Source organism: Trematomus bernacchii, unplaced genomic scaffold (assembly GCF_902827165.1).
Source record: "Trematomus bernacchii unplaced genomic scaffold, fTreBer1.1, whole genome shotgun sequence".
Lineage (NCBI taxonomy): Eukaryota > Metazoa > Chordata > Actinopteri > Perciformes > Nototheniidae > Trematomus > Trematomus bernacchii.
Window position 1 is genome coordinate 255426 of NW_022987591.1, and position 17823 is coordinate 273248.

At 42.2% G+C, this 17823-nt stretch overlaps 1 protein-coding gene across 1 annotated transcript in view; it reads left to right on the forward strand.

Annotated features, from left to right (window-relative positions):
- The first annotated feature begins 11981 nt into the window (after nucleotides 1-11981).
- myo16 (myosin XVI) overlaps nucleotides 11982-17823 on the forward strand; it is an 82491-nt gene continuing 76649 nt past the window's right edge. The window contains 2 exon segments of the mRNA XM_034129114.1: nucleotides 11982-12013; nucleotides 16827-17096. Of these exon segments, the coding sequence (XP_033985005.1) occupies nucleotides 11986-12013; nucleotides 16827-17096 (298 nt within the window). The 5' untranslated portion in view covers nucleotides 11982-11985.

A 17823-nucleotide genomic window follows, 5' to 3' on the forward strand; every position in this document is an offset into this window, starting at 1 on the left:
ATCCATGTGCCTCCCCTTTTTTGTGTTTTGTACCCTCCTACTCATTTTTTACACCAGCAATGTCATGGTTGGGGGGGGGGGGGGGTGTGTAACTGTACCCCGTCAGATGGAGTAAGTGGGCAGGGTTCACCGGGGTCTGGAGAGGGGGGAGGGATATAGAAAGAGAGCGAGAAAGACAGACGTAAAAGAATGAACGGCTCCAAGCGGCAGAGTTGCCATGGCTACGGGGGGGAAACGGATGAATGAATGACATCACAGTGGCGGGGAGGTGAGGGAGTGTGAAATTGATTTGGTGGCGGAGCACGGGGAGGCGTCTCTCGTTGGGTTTCCGTCGGGCAGACACATTTCTCTCTCCTCCGTACCGTGGTGTCTCCGGTGGACGCACTCTCACTGGTAAGGCTGCACTTTCTCTCTTTCCACGCTGCTCATCAAGAGTGAAGGCTGTTTTTGAAGAAGCTGGTGAGTGTATGTTTGATGTTTCACTCTGATAAATGTTTTCAGCCCTGACAACGTGCGAGACGGACATAGTGAGAGGACGCGTCTGTGTGAATGTGCGTGGATGTCATGTGTTGCTCCCGGCATGCCACTGGGAATGAAGGGAAAGGCAGATGTGCCGTGCAGTTGTCGCAGCTCTAAATAGACCCTGAGATGCTTAGAGTGGAAGAATGCGTGTGTTTCTGTCTGGGAATGAACAGCTGATTGAGCAAGAATGATTACAATGTGCTGTCAGATCCTGCCTAGAACAGAAATCTGAGTCAGTGTACAGTATATGTTGCCAGACTTAAGGGCTGTTCTTATTATGTTTATGTTTTTTAAAGAGAGACATGCACTCTCGTAGCGTTGTTGTTGTCAAGCAACTTGGAGAGGGAGAACAAAAACATGGGCAGTCATTGAACAGTTCCCTTGTAGTAGGTGAAGTCTCTCTAAAGAACAAATCACTCTCAAAATTGGAGTGTAAACTTGGCTCCTCTGATTAAAAGGGAGGTCGAACTTCTCAGTGCACCTCCCTGCTGCGAGTTCTTGGGCAAAGCCAGTGCCATTCATCTGCTTGTGTGATTAATTACGAAGTTGACCCGCATTGACCGCTGGGTGACAGACAGCCAGAGTTGAAGCGTCGGAGCTAGAGGTCAGAGCAAAGCCAATCAGAATCCTCAGTGTCTCCTCCCTATGGCCCGCATCCAGAAATGGGGGGACAGATTACATGGAGGATCAATGGATCAAAAATGTTGGCCAAATTGGGAAAGCATAATCCTTTGCTATGACTATCAACTGATCTACAGATCTGTTGTAATGCACCCCCTATCACAGTGTGGAAGTGGTTTTGGGATGGTGGTTGGGTACATATCTTTTAATGGATGCCATCAAGGCAACCCTGATGTTGAGCAGAGCATTAAAGCTCCAAGGACACTCTCCTGCAGGCAATCTAGTAAAGTGGCCTTGTGTGGCAGGTACATGTAAACAGTGCTGTCTTTGTTTGGTTCAAAGGAGAATATGTAACAAGATACATTTGCATTGCTATTTGCATTGTTTAGCTGACATTCCTAATAAGACTAACCTGTTATTTTCAGCAAATCAAAGCAGCCAAGTATTAGGCTAACGGTCATGACCATACATGTAACACAATTACCTTGATGGCTATGGCGGGGAAATGTTGCCGTTAAGGCAGGAATTTAAAATGTAAAAACAGCATTACTGTTTCTATATGATTCTATTTCATTTTCATTTTAGAATCACTGCAAGGTAGAGTTTACTGGAGCAAGTGTTGCTGTCAAAGTGTTCAGCGTCAGCACTGTGGGTAGGCTAAAGGCATCTATTATGAATAGGGAAGGGACGAATATACCTGAGGCTCTCTGAGACAGTTTAATTTGAAACTGGGAAAAAAACACTCATGGCAGGTGTAGGAAACGGCTCTAGGTGTGGGTCACTGTGTCTTTGTGTGTGCATATTCCTTGTTTCATACACATCAGGCAATCTAGTTGGCATGTTGTATGTGATGTGAGGAGACATCCGGGCGTATATTTTATGGCTTCAGTACAAACAATACAAAGCAGTGCTGGCATGTCTTTTAAGTCTAAAGTCAGTTTAAAGCCAGCCGGGCTAATGGCTGTGAGTGTGCCAGCTTTTTGGATGGCACGGTTGGGGGCACAAGTGGGTCAGTAGTGAAGAGCCAAGCCAGCTCTGATCGCACTTTGTCTCACTCTGAGAACAGAACTGCCCTGTAGCGAAACACAGCTCAACTTAGTGTTTGTATACTGTTGTAAGAAAAGATTCTGAAGTCTATTGCATCGTTTTTATGTGAGTTGAGTTTTATACTAGTTTACTTTGTTCTGCTCTAGTTCCCTATCCATGACTACTGAAAAAGAGGAGGCGTTCCAACAAAGTGTGTGTGTGCGTGAGTGTGTGTCCATCTGTCAATCCATCCTCCTTGTGGTGTCCGATGGTCGGCAACGCTGTGCTCTGGTATGGTGACTGGACCCGTACACAAACACTCCCACAGTTAAACATGCCCACATACACAGACTGTGTGGAGGGTTTGGCATGCAGTTCTACATTATGAGTTATACAGACTTCCAATAAGATAAACTGCTTCAACTTTAAAATTGCCATGTGGACAACTCTGACATATGAACCTAATAGTGACTGTAGTCTGTGTAGAAATAAAACCTACGTAATTAGTCAGCGCTCACACTCATCAAACAAACAAAAAATCGTATTTGTGAAGTGTGTTATCAGTACGCTTATGGTTGGTATAGGTAAGCTACAATAGCACACGTTTTCTGATCCTCACAGTAGCAGCATGTTTTGCAGTTCATTTTAGCATGATCGGATTAATTGAATAGCACTCTGTATGTCTGTCTTTCTGTCTGACTTGTAACTTCAACTGGTAGCAAATGGAAAACCTTCTAGTGTGAATTGACAATATGTACAATGGATACAGTAATTGGTGTATACGTTCTGACCTTGTCCAGCTTGAAACAGGCTATACTAAACAGTAACGGAGCGTCCACACAGCAGCGTTAAAAAAATCTTGGAGGTGGGCGTATCTGAAGCTTGGGGATTTTTTGCGAGCAACGCGACCAACAACCAATCACATGAATCTCCCGCCCCCGACATACGAAGCAAAAAAGCCCGGAGTAAACTGGATATAAACTCCCCAAACAGGCGAAAACCTACCACTGTCTCTGCCACCTCCCTCCATGCCTGGCTCCTCCGGTTTATATCCCGGTAGGTAAATAGGGACTGGTCATAAAGCACCGGGTGATTCCCTACCGCTAATTTCTCCTCCATTTTTTGGAATATGAGGAAATGACCTGCGGTATGTCTCTCCCAGCATACACGCGGTTTGATTGGCTAGCGCTTGAACTGTCAGATTAGCATAAACGGGATTTGATTGGCTGACGCTTCCACCTCAGCTTCAAAAGTTGAACATTGCTCAACTTTGAATCCTGAAAATCTCCGCTCTGCTGCCCACAATGCAGTTCGGCGCAAAGTGACGTCACCCCATTCAAAGTGAATGGGCAGAAGCGTTCCAAGATTTTTTTTAACGCTGCTGTGTGGACGCTCCGTAACAGCATGCATGGCCGAGAAAAGAGTGTCCAAAGACATACAGATAAATGGTTTGTAGACACTGTCCTGTATGTGTATATGTAAACTATGCATTGTCTGTCTGAGCTACCTGTCAGTCTTTGCTCCATGTTTACTTGTCGGCTGTAGCTCTTGACCCCTAAACAGGTAATCCTCCTCCAGTTCTTTCTGTAAGGAATTGTAGTTGTTATTGTATTTTCATGTTATTGTTGCGTTTGAGTTCTGAAAGATTGATGGAAACAAAGAAACAGCAGATTTTGTCCTTTAGAGACACATTTATATCAGTCCCGCTTTTCTCCCCTTTCTGCACATCAGCGTTCTAAAATCCATTTAGACATCCCACAGTCATGAAACATTAGATTAGGAAGAATGATAAATGACTCTGCACTGTTGTCTCGTCTTGTACAACAAATGTGTCTCAACTAATCTGTCACTTTTTAATATTGTATGTGCTTGATGCTGCTATTCTCAGTTGTTCAGATGCGAAAATGCATACAGGAATGCACAAAAGTTGAGTTTTTGAAAGTTAGTTTCTGGGACTGTTTGTTCAGAAAAGGCCATTACAATCTCTCTCACTGTCATTCTTTGCTTTTAACTGTGTGTCTCAACTCTTTCTATCTACAGTACTTTCATGTTTTTGTTTTGCAGTTGTTGATGGCACTGTGACCAAATGTCTGTATGCTCGCTGTGTTATCCCTAAGATCTGCTTGTTCAATGACTCTTAAAGCCAGATGGGACTAGTTGCAAATTGTAGGGATAGGAACATCTTTGTTTTCAAGTCGTTGCTCTGAATTTCAAAGCAGTTACTATTTGCATATGAAGCACTCAACTATACGTTGTTTTCTTCCAATTGTACACTCAAACATTATTAATGTTCTACTGATATTGCACTTTCTCTTTGGTATTCTATCTCGGCTTTCCTAAGAAAAGAACAGGCAAGTTCAAAAACCAAATTCAGATTATCTTTATTCACCTTTATTGTCAGGATTCATGCAAAATAACACAGGACATAGTATACAGATTGTTTCTTTAAGAGGATCTTCAGCACCCAGGTCAGAGTACAAGTAAACAGCCCAAACAATCTATAGACAACAGTTTAACATGTGAATGGCAGCAGGATGAACGTGGCCTCGGAGCTCTTGGTCCTTCTCTTTAAAAAGACGACCTGAGGGTAACAGATGTATCCGTCTGAAAGCGCTGGGGTTATCCTGGCACTCCAGAAGTGAAGTAGCCTTTCTTATTGTGAATACATCAGTAAGCTGGGCTTGAATCCTAAACAACCCTTACTACCAGCCACTTTAATGAGGCTACCAGGCCTGCTTTTGTTGGCCAACGGCAAGTTAGCATATAAGCAACAATAAAGAACATCAAAATGTATTTAATTATACGCTATAAAAGAAAATCTTCACCTTACCCGAGAAATGTTTCATTGCATTTCTTCATTGTGGTAGCAGCATTTGTTTCAGCATTGTATAGTTAAGTGAATTTCACATATTCAGGAGTGTGTGCACAGTACAGCATGTGGTCACACTTGCTCAAGTACACAGCAGGTATCTTAGGGAACACTGTTTCTTAAAATGTCACAGCTGTTAGTGTTGCATGGTAACATAAGCTGAATGGTGATGTGGGTTATGAGTTAGACCAACTGTGCATACGTCTGTTAGCTCTCTGTGAGTCACTAATACAGTGTGTGTCATGGAGTGGTTATGGTTTTCACTCTCAGTCTAAACCAGAACAAGAGGAGGACTCTGTGCTGAGTGTCACTTCAGTTGGGAGCTTCTCAGATGCAGGCCTGCGTTGCTCGTTTGTTTGTCTGGTTATTGATTGTCTCTCGCTGAAGCTTGCAGCCAGCCTTTATGATCCCATGTTGTCCATTGTGCCAGCTGCTTAGAGCTGGGAGCTAGGGGATGGGGTAATACAGGAGAGACAAAGGCAGAGAGAGAGATGTACTCGCTTCCAGTTTCAGGGGTTTTGGGCTTGACAAGAGGAGGGGAGGTGATTTAGAAGGAGTAGCAGAAACGTAATTATAGGCAGAAAGTGAGACATTCAAACCCAAGAATGTGTAAGGGTAGAGAAAGTGCCTCATAAGTAATTTATTGTTTTAGCTTTCCTCTGTCTCACAGCCTTTGTCCTATACGACACTCATTTACTTAATTTGTCTGTCAAATTGTCTTGAATCAAACAGACTTTTCACTGAACTCTGCCTCCAGCTCACAATTCCATCATGTCCGTTCCTTTCTCCCCACAGACAGTGGTGTTAATGAGATGTCTGCCACTGTTACATTTGTAGCAATCTATCCATTTAAAGACGCTATAAATGCTAACTCTCTGTCCTTGCTTCACCCTCTTCTTCTTCACTGACCTGAGAAATAACATCAAGATTACCAAGCTCCTTTATTGTCCAGCTAATCTAAAGTAGGTATAAAATAAGTCTGCCACCTGATCATACTGTTGGGATCCTAAGCAAGCGGAATGAATTATAATCAACGAATGGTCTGGTTTTTTTCCCAGTCCTATTTATTTGTAATTTTTTATAAACCCTTTGATTAGAGGTCATCCTTTTTGTCTTGATTGTCAGTTTCTTTGACCATCTTCAAAGGTGAGATGGTTATAATAATATAGATTAGGGATCTTCACATGTGAAGACATGTGCAGTGAGTGCTTATACATACAGTACATATGACAGGACTGCAGCAGAATGACAGAGCGATGATGATCTGCTACACGTGACGTGCAGGCTGTTCTGAAGCAGATTGCCTATCTTGTCACACCTGGTGAACGCCTGTTTTCCTGGAACAAAACAAGTCTTGGTTCAGAACGAACGATTATTATAAAGATTTTATTTCTTTATTATTATGTATTACTTAGGAAACAAACGTCACTGTTTGGGCAGGCTCATTTACATTTATTTGCTTCTTCTGCCAGAATTATACATGTGTTTTCACTTTTTTAACACTTTTTAAAAACAATTGATTTCATTTTAAGAGAAGAAGCAAAATATATCCGATCAAATAATTTGTTAACAACAGTACAAAGATAATGCTGATATTAGTAGTGAGATAAACTCCTTCTGACTATTGGACAATGTTTACACTCCAACAAATCAAGATCAAGAACATTGCCAGTTTGCAGCAATAACATTCACAAGTTTTCTTTCCATTTGAAACAAATGAATTGAAAGGGAAATCACTTGCTTTGTGTCAGGCGCATTAATCAGATTAAAGGGGAGGACATGTGTCACTCTGCTGCGATGCCTGTTCGATCAGTGTCTGTGGGCTGTTTAATGCAACACTTGGCATATAACAACTGTCTGTGAGTCAGCCACTCCAGTGGAACGATTATCTCTTTGGGACAGATGGCTGCTTTTTACATGATGCCTTTCCACCTGTTGTCCATCATGTTTTACCACCGATGCATTGACTTTGTTTTCTGCTAATGACACCAAATCAACAATGTGACAGATATCCATACGAACTTTATTAACTGATATTGTATAAGAGTTTGTTATGTGTGAGTCGGTCTGAATGGTCAATAACTGCAGCTTTAATTACCACTCATATGGACTTGAGAAAAGTACAATAACTCTTTGATTCAGTTTCTTGTTGCGCTGCAGCATCATGCAGAAAAGCATTTTAATCCACGTTCAGGAAACAATCCACTTCTGAATCGACCAAAAGCTGCTATGCTATTAACTAGTATTATGAATATTAAATAGTAATCCCTGCTGTTCAGTTTAAAACTGGTTTGATCTGCTGTTTTGGAGGAAGACATGGTTGGATTATAATATAATCCATCCTAAAGTATGCTATGAATATAAATAGATTTTAGACAGAGGAAACGGAGGTCTGTGCACTTTTTTACTGCATGCTAAGTCTCTGCTAGTAGAAGGCCATGAATATTAGAGAGAAGTTCTATTTTGCTTGAAATGGAAAACTCAAACTTCTTCAGTCGGTTAAATAGCTTCTTAATTATAGTTATTCTATATCTTTCTGTCTTGTTGCTCCCTTGTTTTGGGTTACAGTATATTGTGCCTACAGTATATGTGTATAATAGATGCTACTATTTGTGCGCAAATTGCCTTCTATTGAGAATCCTGTCAATAGAGTTCAGTTTGAGCAACCACACTTTATGTAGACAAACTGGAGGGAAATCTGCCATGTAATGATTTTTCTGAAGCACAAACACTGTGAAATATTTAACAAAAGCACACGTTTGCACAAACACATACTAACTTGCTTTTGTAAAACACTGCCTCAAAACACAAAGAGAGGGAAAGCAATCGATGGAACATCAGCAAGTCACTCCCAAAACCTCAACAGTGTGACATCAGCACCATACAGGGCCAATCTGGCTTTACCTCACACATTACAGTAATTACATACTATAGCACACTTTAACAGGACATACCTTTAAATCAGTCACAGCCTAAGTGTTGTTGGTGTTTTGATATTTGTTTTTTGAAACCACTTTAGTTCCATTTGGTCATAAATGTTTAATTCTTGCACTTACTTGCATGTTTTTATCTCCTTTCTTCTGTAGCTAGCACATATTCACAAGGGTGTAACTCATAGTGTAGACAGTCAACACCTGGCCTTGTTAATCCATGGCTGCTCACCACCTAGTCATTACATATTCTAAAATATGCTTTAACTAATCCTTAAAAACAACGATCATGTGGGTAAAAAGATGGGCTGACAATACTTTAGTGTGTTTATAAGGTAAGCTTACAAAAGAAACTGGTCATAAAGACAACTTATAAGTCCTTTTTTATTACTGAAAATACTCAGATCAGATGTAAAAAATGTATTTCTGAGAGGACTCAACATTTCGTTTTACACTTTGTGTTTTGGTGCAGTAATGATTCAGTGTATTGCCTTAGAATGTCCCCATGCAGTTTAATTTCCAATTAGTTAAATCTCATGTAAAGAAATGAACAACGAACCATTTCCTAGTGTTTCGTCAGCAACATTTTGAACAAAAACTATTACAGTGAAATTGGCAATTTAACAATAAAACCCAATGTAGTGACTAAAAAACAAGCTGCCACCACAGATTACCAACCACAGCACGGTGCATTGCAGCAAATGTTACACAATGAACTTTGTTAATTATAACATTCTCTGTGTATTTATAGAGAACCTTGTTGGGAAGAACATCATACTGTACCATCAATGGTGGGGTTTTTCCCCTAAAATCCTCATGAGCAAGACATGTTTTGCTGTGTGTGTGTGTGTGTGTGTGTGTGTGTGTGTGTGTGTGTGTGTGTGTGTGTGTGTGTGTGTGTGTGTGTGTGTGTGTGTGTGTGTGTGTGTGTGTGTGTGTGTGTGGTGTGTGTGTGTGTGTGTGTGTGTGTGTGTGTGTGTGTGTGTGTGTGTGTGTGTGTGTGTGTGTGTGTGTGTGTGTGTGTGTGTGTGTGTGTGTGTGTGTGTGTGTGTGTGTGTGTGTGTGTGTGTGTGTGTGTGTGTGTGTGTGTGTGTGTGTGTGTGTGTGTGTGTGTGTGTGTGTGTGTGTGTGTGTGTCTCTCATTCATTACATGTGGACTGTATGGCAATCAGTTATGATCTAGCAAATCATACCAGAATTTAAAATGTGACTGATCAAATAAATAAATATTTATTTGTGTAAATATATCACACTTGCTGAATAATTGATCCAAAGAGATCTCAATTCATATATAATGCATCACCCCCAAACTTTCCACTGCCTTTGGCTTTGCCGTAATTGGGAACATTTCCTGCATCAGACATCCTACATTATTAGCATCAGCCGTCATATTCATACATATGCACTCACTCCATTGTGTTAACCATAGAGCATCGTAGTGGTAACACAGTTGTAATATTGACTGACACCTGAGGGTGATGATTGCAGAGTGACAGCTGTTTCAAAGAAAATGAATTTTGTCATGTCCTCTGGGACAGAAGCTGTTAAAAGGAGACCGTGTCATGGCTGTACGGAGGCGGGGGGGGGGGGGGGGGGGGGGTTGATCTCCCACAGCATCTGCTACAGTTAACATTAATTATGATGCAACACAAATATGCACAGATGTATATTGTTGCACATTTCTAGATAGATGGAATAAATGCATCTTTAAAAACAGTGACACCAGCAATTGCTGCATTTTAAAATATCGAACATCTGTATCATCTCTTTTCTCTATTATCTATCTTTATTTCCTTCACTGAATCTGCACTCTGTGTGCGTCACAGCTTAGGTCCTAAACCTGATTGTAGCTGAGAAGTAACAAATGATAAGGACGAGACTCCCACACATTATCTTGATGCTGTTACACCCGATATAACGTGCCCTCTAGCGGGGTGTCTCACATTGAGACCTCATGTTACCATGTTACTTGTCCCAAAGCTCCAGCACGTCCCCGCTCCACTGATACAGCATGTTGCAGGTCTATCCCTGCAGGCACACATTCACACGGGCCATTAATGCCTCACGACATTCAAATGAAAAAGCATGACATTTTCTTGTCAGACTCACGCTGTGAGGTGTGGATGTCAGGGGCAACGTTAATGGGCTAGTCAATGTGTTATTCTTGACCAAAAAATATGACACTGTCTGTCTGGTGTGTGTGGAGGAGCATGCAAGCCGCAAGTGGTGTTCAGAGCGTAGCAATGACTTATTCAGTAGTCGCTATACAGCAATCTTTGCTAGAGATTCGGCATTCAAATATACTCACTCACTCACTCACTCACACACTCACACACAAACCCGGCCTCTTTACTCAGGTAGATGTTTGAGCAGTTGTTCCAGCAGTGTCTCGCTGAAGATGCAGCACCTTGCTTCTGTGACCTGATTTCCTAGGACAGGAATTACTCGAGCATTCAGTCTGACACACACACACACACACACACACACACACACACACACACACACACACACACACACACACACACACACACACACACACACACACACACACACACACACATCCTTTTATCTCATCTCCACATGCCCATGTTTGACAGCTTTGAGAGATTTAGCTCACCCCCCCCCCTCCCAGAAAATGCAGCATGCTACATAACTTGCAGATGTGTGAGCACTGTGGCACAGATTCTTAATGTGTGTCACAATCCTTAAATCACACGATGCACACCTCGTTAAGCTCATCTGTCTTGTGTGTGAGTCTGCAGTCTTTCTTTCCATCTCACTTGATCTTTTCCTCGTTTTCACTCTAGTCTGCTCTTCCCCTCTTCCCTCTCCATTCTTCCTCTCTCTCTCCTCTCGTTCATACTCGCCTTCTCACCCTGCTCGTACAAATCCTCATTTTAATGCAACGCTTTATTCATATATGCAAATTAGCCTTAAAGTCAGACATTGCCCTACTGACATTGCAAGCGCATAGTGCATGTTGCGTCACTTAAAACTATGTGTGTTGAAGCATGGTAAACGCATGATGAAGTGTGTGTGTGTGTTCATTTGATGGTCTCGAGCCCTACAATTCTAGTAAACTATACTTATCTTGAGTCCATTTGTGGCCAGTGTAAGACCGTTGATGAACACTTAACCTGTCACCGCACCAAAAGCCGCACTGCAGCAGCTTCTCTTTTCTCTTTTTAGCTGTCCAATCCAATTTAGGATTCCCTCTCTCCGTCTCTTTACATCTCTTGCTTATTTTTTTTCTCTTGCTCCCCTTGCTGTATCTGTATTCCCTCTATTCTTCTCTATTTCTCTATATCTATCCTCCTGGTTTCTCCAACCCCTCTGCTTTCATTCTTTATCTCTCTCTGTTACCGCCACAGAATAGGGAGGCAACATTAATCCCACCCCCTTCTTTTCTTTTCCATTCGGCTGAGAAGGTGGAGGATAGTCCAAAGAGGTGTGCATCCCTATGAGTCACTGCATATATGTGATTGACGGAGTCTGGGAGGGGGGTGTGTATGGAGGTGAAGAGCATTGCGTCATTGGGGGTGTGTTGCGGAGGAGGCGGGTTAAGCCGGCTGTCAGTCAGTGACGCGAGCGCAGCACGTGCGTCGGTCATGGCTGGGGAGACGTTGTGCGGCGGTTTTCAGGCTGTAGGCGAGGAGAGCTAGAAACAGCCGCAGCTTCCTTTGCCGACGGGTTGATCGAAGGAGTGAATGTCTGTGTGAGTGTGTGTGTGTGTGTATGTGTGTGAGTCTGGGTCTGTGTGTAGATGCTGCATGGTGCTGCAACCGGAGCTGCTGCTGTTACTGCCGGTGAATAGTGCAGACAAGGGAACGGAGTTTGGGTAGCATGCAGGGAGCCAAATTAATAATGCATCCTGCCGGGCTACATTAGTTAGTTCTGCTGGAACCTGTAGCTGCCGACTGTCTTCCCGCCTGCTTGACTTACTGACTCCCCGCCTACCTTCCTGCCTGCCTGCCAGCCTTTTTGCCTGACTGGCGGACTGTCCGACTTAGTCAGAAAATGTCTCACTACCATTTCATCAAATGCTGTAAGTAGCCATTCACCATCTCTTTCTGTGTGTGTATGTGTGTGCAAGTGTGCTTGTGTGTGCCTCAGCCGAGGGTATGTGCTAATTGTATCAGCACTTACTATATATGCAGGGTGTCATGTGCTGTATGAGTTTACATGCTTAAGAATTCTGGTCACCAGCTGCCAACACAGCAGCACAATCTTAACTTTGAGTGTGTATCCTTGTCCCTGTGTGTCCCTGCCTGTGAGTGTGTGTGTGTGTGCACAGTAAGTGGGAGTGTGGGCTTGCTGCAGAGAGCTGCTGCAGATGTGTGAAGTTGACCGGTGAATGCGGCAGGTACTGGCAGAGAGAAAGAAAGCTAAAATAGAGGCACAAAGATGCAGACCCCAAGAGCATTTGGCATATTCATAACACAGTGACAGACTGACAGAGAGAGAAAGTCGATTCATGGAAAAAGGGACAGATGGATGGAAACTGGTGATTTAGAGGAGCGTTGCAGAGAGGAGATGGAATGGCAGGATGAGAAATGGAAAGGAAGTCAGGATAGGATGAGTGACACATCAAGATTGCAGCCAAGAATGATGAGCAGATGGAAAAAAGGAAGGAGAAAGAGGGCATAAAAGGGGAGAAAAGTGAAAAATATCATGAAGGTGATGCATACTGTCATGAAGACTTTCCTTGACTCTGAGAACCCTACCTGTCTTACCCCCAAATCTCTCCCTACAACATACATCCATATATACCCTGCACATTTATGGTGTCTGCAGTTTGCAGTCGGTGCCTGAGTGTGTGCACATCATGTTGCACAAATTTCAAATGTACAACGTCCTGCAGTGCTGTCAGAGTTATTAGCTGGAGCCTGCATGGGATGTTCCACATACAATAAATAACTGATAGCCTGGTGGTAGCCTGATGGCAGCAGAAGAAAGCAACTGCTTTCCATCCCTCTCTGTCTCTCCACTCACTCCGTCGTTCTCATTCATTCAGCCTCTGTTTCCCATCAGAGTCAGCTCTTCTGTCTTTCCCTCTCCTATTCACATGTCACTGGTCTGTTCAGAGCCCTTCACCATACAGTAGAACATGCCAGTGTCCATTTTTGTATGGCTATTAAGAACAAACATTGTCATAGTTTTTGCAAATTCTGTGATTAAGTGTGAATGATGTGTGTTTTCTTCAGCTAGGTCGATGCACATTTGCATACTGTTTTTATTAGAAAAATGGAAACTCAAGTATGTATTGACTGAAGGCACATTCTTATTGATCTTTGCTGTCAGTGCTTTCCGTATTTGACATTTTCATCTACAAAAGGAAGACAAAGAAATGCTCCTGGGAATGTATTGAAAAACCACCCAATAATATATCACCGCACATGTATATCAGAAACACATTTCAGCCACGTTACATACAGGAACATATACTTATAGCAAGTCACAAGGGACATATTTTATAGCCTCAATCACAACATTTAATACCACATTCGAACTACTGCAGGTAAAGAAAACCTTTTAGCAGACTGAGCAAACATCATTATTAATTTACATACAAGTGCATTTGTATCACTTAATGTTCATTTATTGACAACATGATTATTTAACGTCAGGGTGGTCTGGAAAATCTATTTTATCATCTCATGCAGTGGTTCTCAAATGGGGGTACACGGACGCCTAGGGGTACGTTGGAGTACTGCAGGGGGTACGTGAGATTTATTTTATGTTAATGAAAAAATATATATATAATTAATGCATTTAAACAAACTACTAATAGTAGATTAACAACTTTATTCAAAAGTTTACAGTAATTCTGGATAATAAAATGGGAAAAATAAACGGGGTGCTCTCTTTTCCTCTCCCTCTCCTGACAGCCCGTCAGTCTCGTGCAGCTCGCACGCTGAACCTGTAATAAGTAAGTGACCCGACAGTAAAGAATACATATATTTATAACTAGTTTAGCTAGTTCCAGAGGTAGATAAACTAGCTAAGTGTGTTAGGTCTAACTCTTAGTGTATTTTGCTCCGCTCAACGGTCCGTCACAGCGGCGGAGCTGTGATCCGGAAGAGCTGCGTGTTCTCCGTCAGCAGCAGCTGATCTGATCTCTGATCTCTCTCTCGCGTCCGGTTATACTTCACTCGCGTTTATGTCCAAATCTATTAGATCTAGCTAGTTCTAGTTAATTATATGACTGCCTGCTTATCAAAGGACCTAAACAATAAGCGTCGCTTGGCATCGGCGTGTGGCCGCAAAGTATAGCGCAGCATTATGCATAGGCCTATGTTTATATGAGGAGTCAAAATCCCCTGCTCATCAAATGCTCATATATTTTTTTCTCTTCATTCCCCACGCCCCAAAATAAATAAATAAATAAATATACCAATTTTAGGAAAAGTAACGAAGTAGGGCAGTGTGGGTTTTATATTAACAGAGTTACACATATTTCAAAACACGAAGTGTAATAACTGCAGTTGCCTCCCTGTCAGAATGACAAAGATCCTCAGTGAAGCAAAAGCCCAGGTTTCTCACTAAATTGTAAGTACAACTTATTAAAAACATCAGTTCAATGCAACTAATGTCGTCTTAGTGTTATTGCATTATGTTAAAATTGGTTTGCCATGAATTTAGTGATGGATTGTAAACATTTGAAATGTAGCATTTAAGTGTTTCTCAGTTACAAGGTTGTTGTTTTAATAAATCAGACGCTGATGGTGCAGCGCTGTACTGTACCTCTTTATATAGGCTTTTTTTCCCTAACAAATTGTTTTTGCGCTGATCAGGGGGTACTTGGCAGAATTTTTTTTTCAAAGGGGGCACATTATTGAAAAAAGTTTGAGAACCACTGATCTAATGGATATCCATATGCTACTTAATGTATATATCAAGTCTGCATCAATATGTCACGTTGTGTGACATCTGTCATGTGCAGGGAGTATATGGGTTGATGTGACTGTAGCCTTGAATGCCTGTATAGTAGATGATATATGAGGTTGACAAAGAGTGTGAAGGGTAGGCCAAACCAAGGAGGAGAAGTCATGGCAGAGATGGAGACATACAGTTGGCCATATCCACATTGTGTGTGGTTCAATGGAAATAGCTAATGGCTAATCTAGCTAGCCTAAACCTACAGGAGTGGTGACGACTTCTGCTCTTTATGCTCTGTACTGTAGCTCTGCAGTGAGCTCTATGTCAGCTTACAATAGATCAAGGCAACAAATACCAGTTCACCCAATCTCATAGATGTCTACTTGGACTCAGACTGAACACTCAACACAACTGCTGCTTCAAGCCACTGATCAAAATGGCCTGAGCAGAAGAAAAGGTGAGCAAAAAGGCAATAACAGTAGACCTAGAGATAGAGTGGAGTGGTATTGGACAAGGCAGTAGGGAGAGTGTGCTTTTGTGTTTGTGTGTGTGTCTTTTCAACGTGCAGCCAAGTTTCTAAAATATAATACAGTTGAAGCAGACACCTGGCATGAACAGTACAATAGTGCCCCCCCCCCCCCCCCTTGTCTGGAACCTGAATACAAAAGAACCTTTTTACATGTCTAACCAGAGCAGATGGTACTGTATTGTGCAGAAGGTGTGTGTGTATGTGTATGTGTGTGTTTATGTGTGGCACATTGGGGTTGAAGGGGCCGGTGTTGAATAAATGTGTCAATGCAAGTGGTCTCTATTCTGCCTGCATAGTTGTGTCTGCTCCAGATAGAGATCTAGTCCAAACACACCTCAGGCCCTCCAGAGAAGAAACAACATGTCACTGTATAGAGTTTACACAAAGCAGCAACAGTCCTCTAACAGCCAGTCAAGGCCTTTTAGTGTTATGCTGATTTTTACTCCTAAATGTAAAACTGTTGAAGACACATATCATATTGTGAATAAGTAAAGAGATGAAGAGAAATGGTAAAGGAGTGAGAAAGAGATAGATGATGGGAATTATGGAGACAACCTGTAGTTCCTCAAAGCTATCTCACTAAAAACAGCCTGATGTGAGCTCCATTACCCTTTAGCAGAATTGGAGAGAAAGAATTGAGACACAGAGAACCACTTTAGATCAAAATAGAGACAACGATGCTCCAAGAGGGGGTACTCACCACAAAATGGGTCTAAAAGCAACAGAGTTGAGTTTGGTGAAAAAAACACTGCAAAGACCTCCTCCTCCGTAATGGTGGATGTGAATGTCAATGCAATCAACGCCAAATAGATTACGTTTTATTTATAACCTTATATAAATATTTATATATAAGTTTATCTTGATTTTACCTGAGCACACACTCTGTGAATCCCATTCTGAGCCCACCTACTGCTCGGATCTGTACATCCTAATCATCCAAGCAGACCATACAAGGTTTAGCATCTGCCTGAGATCTGATTGGCTAACTTCCTCTGAGAGGCAGAGAGATGATGTGGAGTCAGGAGAGTCACTGGGACAGGAGAGACAACAAACAAAATGCTGTGATGCTTTTCTCATATCACCCCACGGCTAAACAGACACAGAAGATATTGTTTACAGTAAATATAATAAACGACTGCCCACACACAACTGCAGACACAGACATGCATGCACACAAAACAAGAACATGTTAACAAATATAACTGACAGCATTAGCATGTTGTAGTTGATATGGTCTCCTTAGCTCAGTATCAGTGTCCTACAGTAAATACTATGGACTGCAGTGTGTTCACTGGTTCACCAGATACTTTCCCTCACTTCTTGGATGGACAGCTTGCCACTAAAGCTTCAGTGAAAACAGATAATGCAAGAATAAATTAGTTTGGCCTTTTTAGTTTTCTGGCAGTTGACATCTTCATCACTCTCTTGCTCTTTCTGTGTTTCTCACCAGGTTGCTTCCAGCTATGTAATGTCTTTCGTCAGAACATGGAGATAGACCAGTGTCTGCTGGAGTCTCTCCCCATTGGCCAGCGCCAGCGGCTGGTCCGGAGGATGCGCTGTGACCAAATAAGGGCGTACTACGAGAGGGAAAAAGGCCTTCAGAGACAACAAGGTGGCCTCAAGGTTCGAGCCCCGGCCACCCAGCGCAAGAAACACCATGTCCGCTTCGGCCTCCCCGATGTCATACAGGATGCCATAATTCGCCATGACTACAAAGAAGGTGGGTTTGCAGGTGCACCTTAGAGAGAGTGTATGAGTGTTTCTCATTATTAGTGTGTGTGTGGATGTGTGTTCATTAAACATGTAAAGGACAGATCTAGCTACTAGATTCACACACACACACACACACACACACACACACACACACACACACACACACACACACACACACACACACACACACACACACACACACACACACACACACACACGTGGGCCAATACAGTGTTTGTTTATGACTCAAGGTCACACGATCTTTTCGGCTGGAAGTTGTCAACACCACTGACAAAATCAGTGTGAAGCTTTTATCCTGATGCAAATTGCTTTCAATGACAGAAATACATTAGCAGCGATAACAATGCCTGCTGTAAAGAGCAAAACTGTAATTCCACAAAGTGGCAGTCACTTATTTACATAAAAAAGCACTGTTCATTGGCAGTGAAAACGGGTTTTGAAATATTCTAATAAATGCAGAAACTAACAAAAGAACATATGACACAGCTTTTTGTAACACAAACATAAATTAATGCATCAAAACAAATATCAGCCTGTTAAACTTTTATCCCAGGGACAATGAACACTGGGCATTGGTGAACCATGCAGCCATTTGTTTTAAACAAATGAGAGCTTTCTTATTCTGGCTGTACGTGAATGATTTTGTCTTCTAGGAACGCAGATGACATTGAGATCGATTCAGATTTATCTGCTGCTAATTCGGCAAAAAAAAG